At 40.1% G+C, this 1,441-nt stretch overlaps 1 protein-coding gene across 1 annotated transcript in view; it reads left to right on the top strand.

Annotated features, from left to right (window-relative positions):
• golga7ba (golgin A7 family, member Ba) overlaps positions 1 to 933 on the top strand; it is a gene marked incomplete at both ends in the record, with an annotated part of 9,332 nt that extends 8,399 nt beyond the window's left edge. Inside the window, 2 exon segments of the mRNA XM_014027848.1 lie at positions 585 to 737; positions 832 to 933. Of these exon segments, the coding sequence (XP_013883302.1) occupies positions 585 to 737; positions 832 to 933 (255 nt within the window).
• Between the last annotated feature and the right edge of the window lie 508 nt (positions 934 to 1,441).

Raw genomic sequence — 1,441 nt, 5'->3', positions numbered from 1 at the left:
ACCCACTTTGATGCATTTTTCAAATTTTGCCTTGGGGCGGAGTTATCTTTTCACACTGGGGGTAAGATACACTTTAAGGTCCTTAAAGAGATATTTGCTCTGTATTATATGAATTTACTGTAAATACTATAGAAAATTGTTCATCAATAGATATTTTACAACGTTTTTATTGGTGATTGATTTTATGTAAAATCAAAATAATGGAAACACGTCTTCCAAACGCTCATTGATGTTTGAGATTTGATCTTCTGAGAAAACTGCTAATTTTCTAGTTGATTGATCCATCTTGTCCTCCAGGTTTCTAACCAATCGAGATTCTTCATTTTATTTTGGTGTGAGAGCTTCTACATCTCCTTAGAAAGCAGTTAAAAGATGAGGAAGGGCTAATGAGCACATTCAAAGATCACAGAACAGTAAAGCAGGTTATCTCTTAAATATTTTGGGCCATAAATTGTTTCCTGAATAAAATAAACAAGGCTGTTTAATTTTATATGATGCCAATGAAATACTTTTTGATAGGGGAAGTGTATAATGGTTTGGAAACTGCAATCAGAAACAAAAATGTCAGATTTTGTGTCCTACAGATGGAGCGTACTCTGTTCGAGGACACCGTGAAGACACTGAATAACTTTTACGCTGAGGCAGAAAAGATCGGAGGGCAGTCGTAYCTGGAGGGCTGTCTGGCCTGTGCCACGGCATATCTCATCTTCCTCTGCATGGAGACGCGTTATGAGAAGGTCAGGCTGCTCACCAAACTATTCAGGCGTTTTGAAGCTTCAGGCGAGTTTAATGTGATTTGACTCCCTCACATTTTCTCACCTCATGTGTCAGGTGCTGAAGAAGATAGCCAAGTACATTCAAGAGCAGAACGAGAAGATCTACGCTCCCAGAGGTCTGCTCATCACGGACCCTGTTGAAAGGGGAATGCGTGTCGTATCCTTGCTCGTTTTAGGGAGACCTAAGAAGTGTAAAGACTGATGAAACGTCTCACTTATTGACTTGCGTGACGAAAATTGTGTAGCTTCTGTTTGTTATGTCTTTCTGACACTATGGCTGAACATTGTGTCCAGTCAGAACACTCACTTGAACCATGTGGACGTATCTTCTGGAAGAGCACGCTACATGATGTCAGCATAATACTGCTGCTCCCGGCACTTCATCTAAAAATCCCTTAAAACTTGCATTTTTATAAACAAATAGATTATAAAGTATGGAAAGGACAATGGTAAAAGACAAGCAGTGTAAGTCGCAATCAAAGAAACAAACAATGCTGTCAATGAAGACAACACTAATAAATAAGATACATTATCTAAAGCTAACAAAGCTAACACTGCTAAGGCTAGTAGAGCAGGAATTGGAGGGTGGGGAAGTCAAAGGCTGTGTCCAAAACGGCAGGACGGGTCCTCCGAAGGTCGAATTTGTCGGCCGCATACGTCACAGC

Source organism: Austrofundulus limnaeus, unplaced genomic scaffold, assembly GCF_001266775.1.
Source record: "Austrofundulus limnaeus strain Quisiro unplaced genomic scaffold, Austrofundulus_limnaeus-1.0 Scaffold690, whole genome shotgun sequence".
In the NCBI taxonomy this organism is placed as follows: domain Eukaryota; kingdom Metazoa; phylum Chordata; class Actinopteri; order Cyprinodontiformes; family Rivulidae; genus Austrofundulus; species Austrofundulus limnaeus.
The sequence above is the reverse complement of the archived record's forward strand: the minus strand, read 5'-3'. Positions and strand labels throughout refer to the sequence as shown.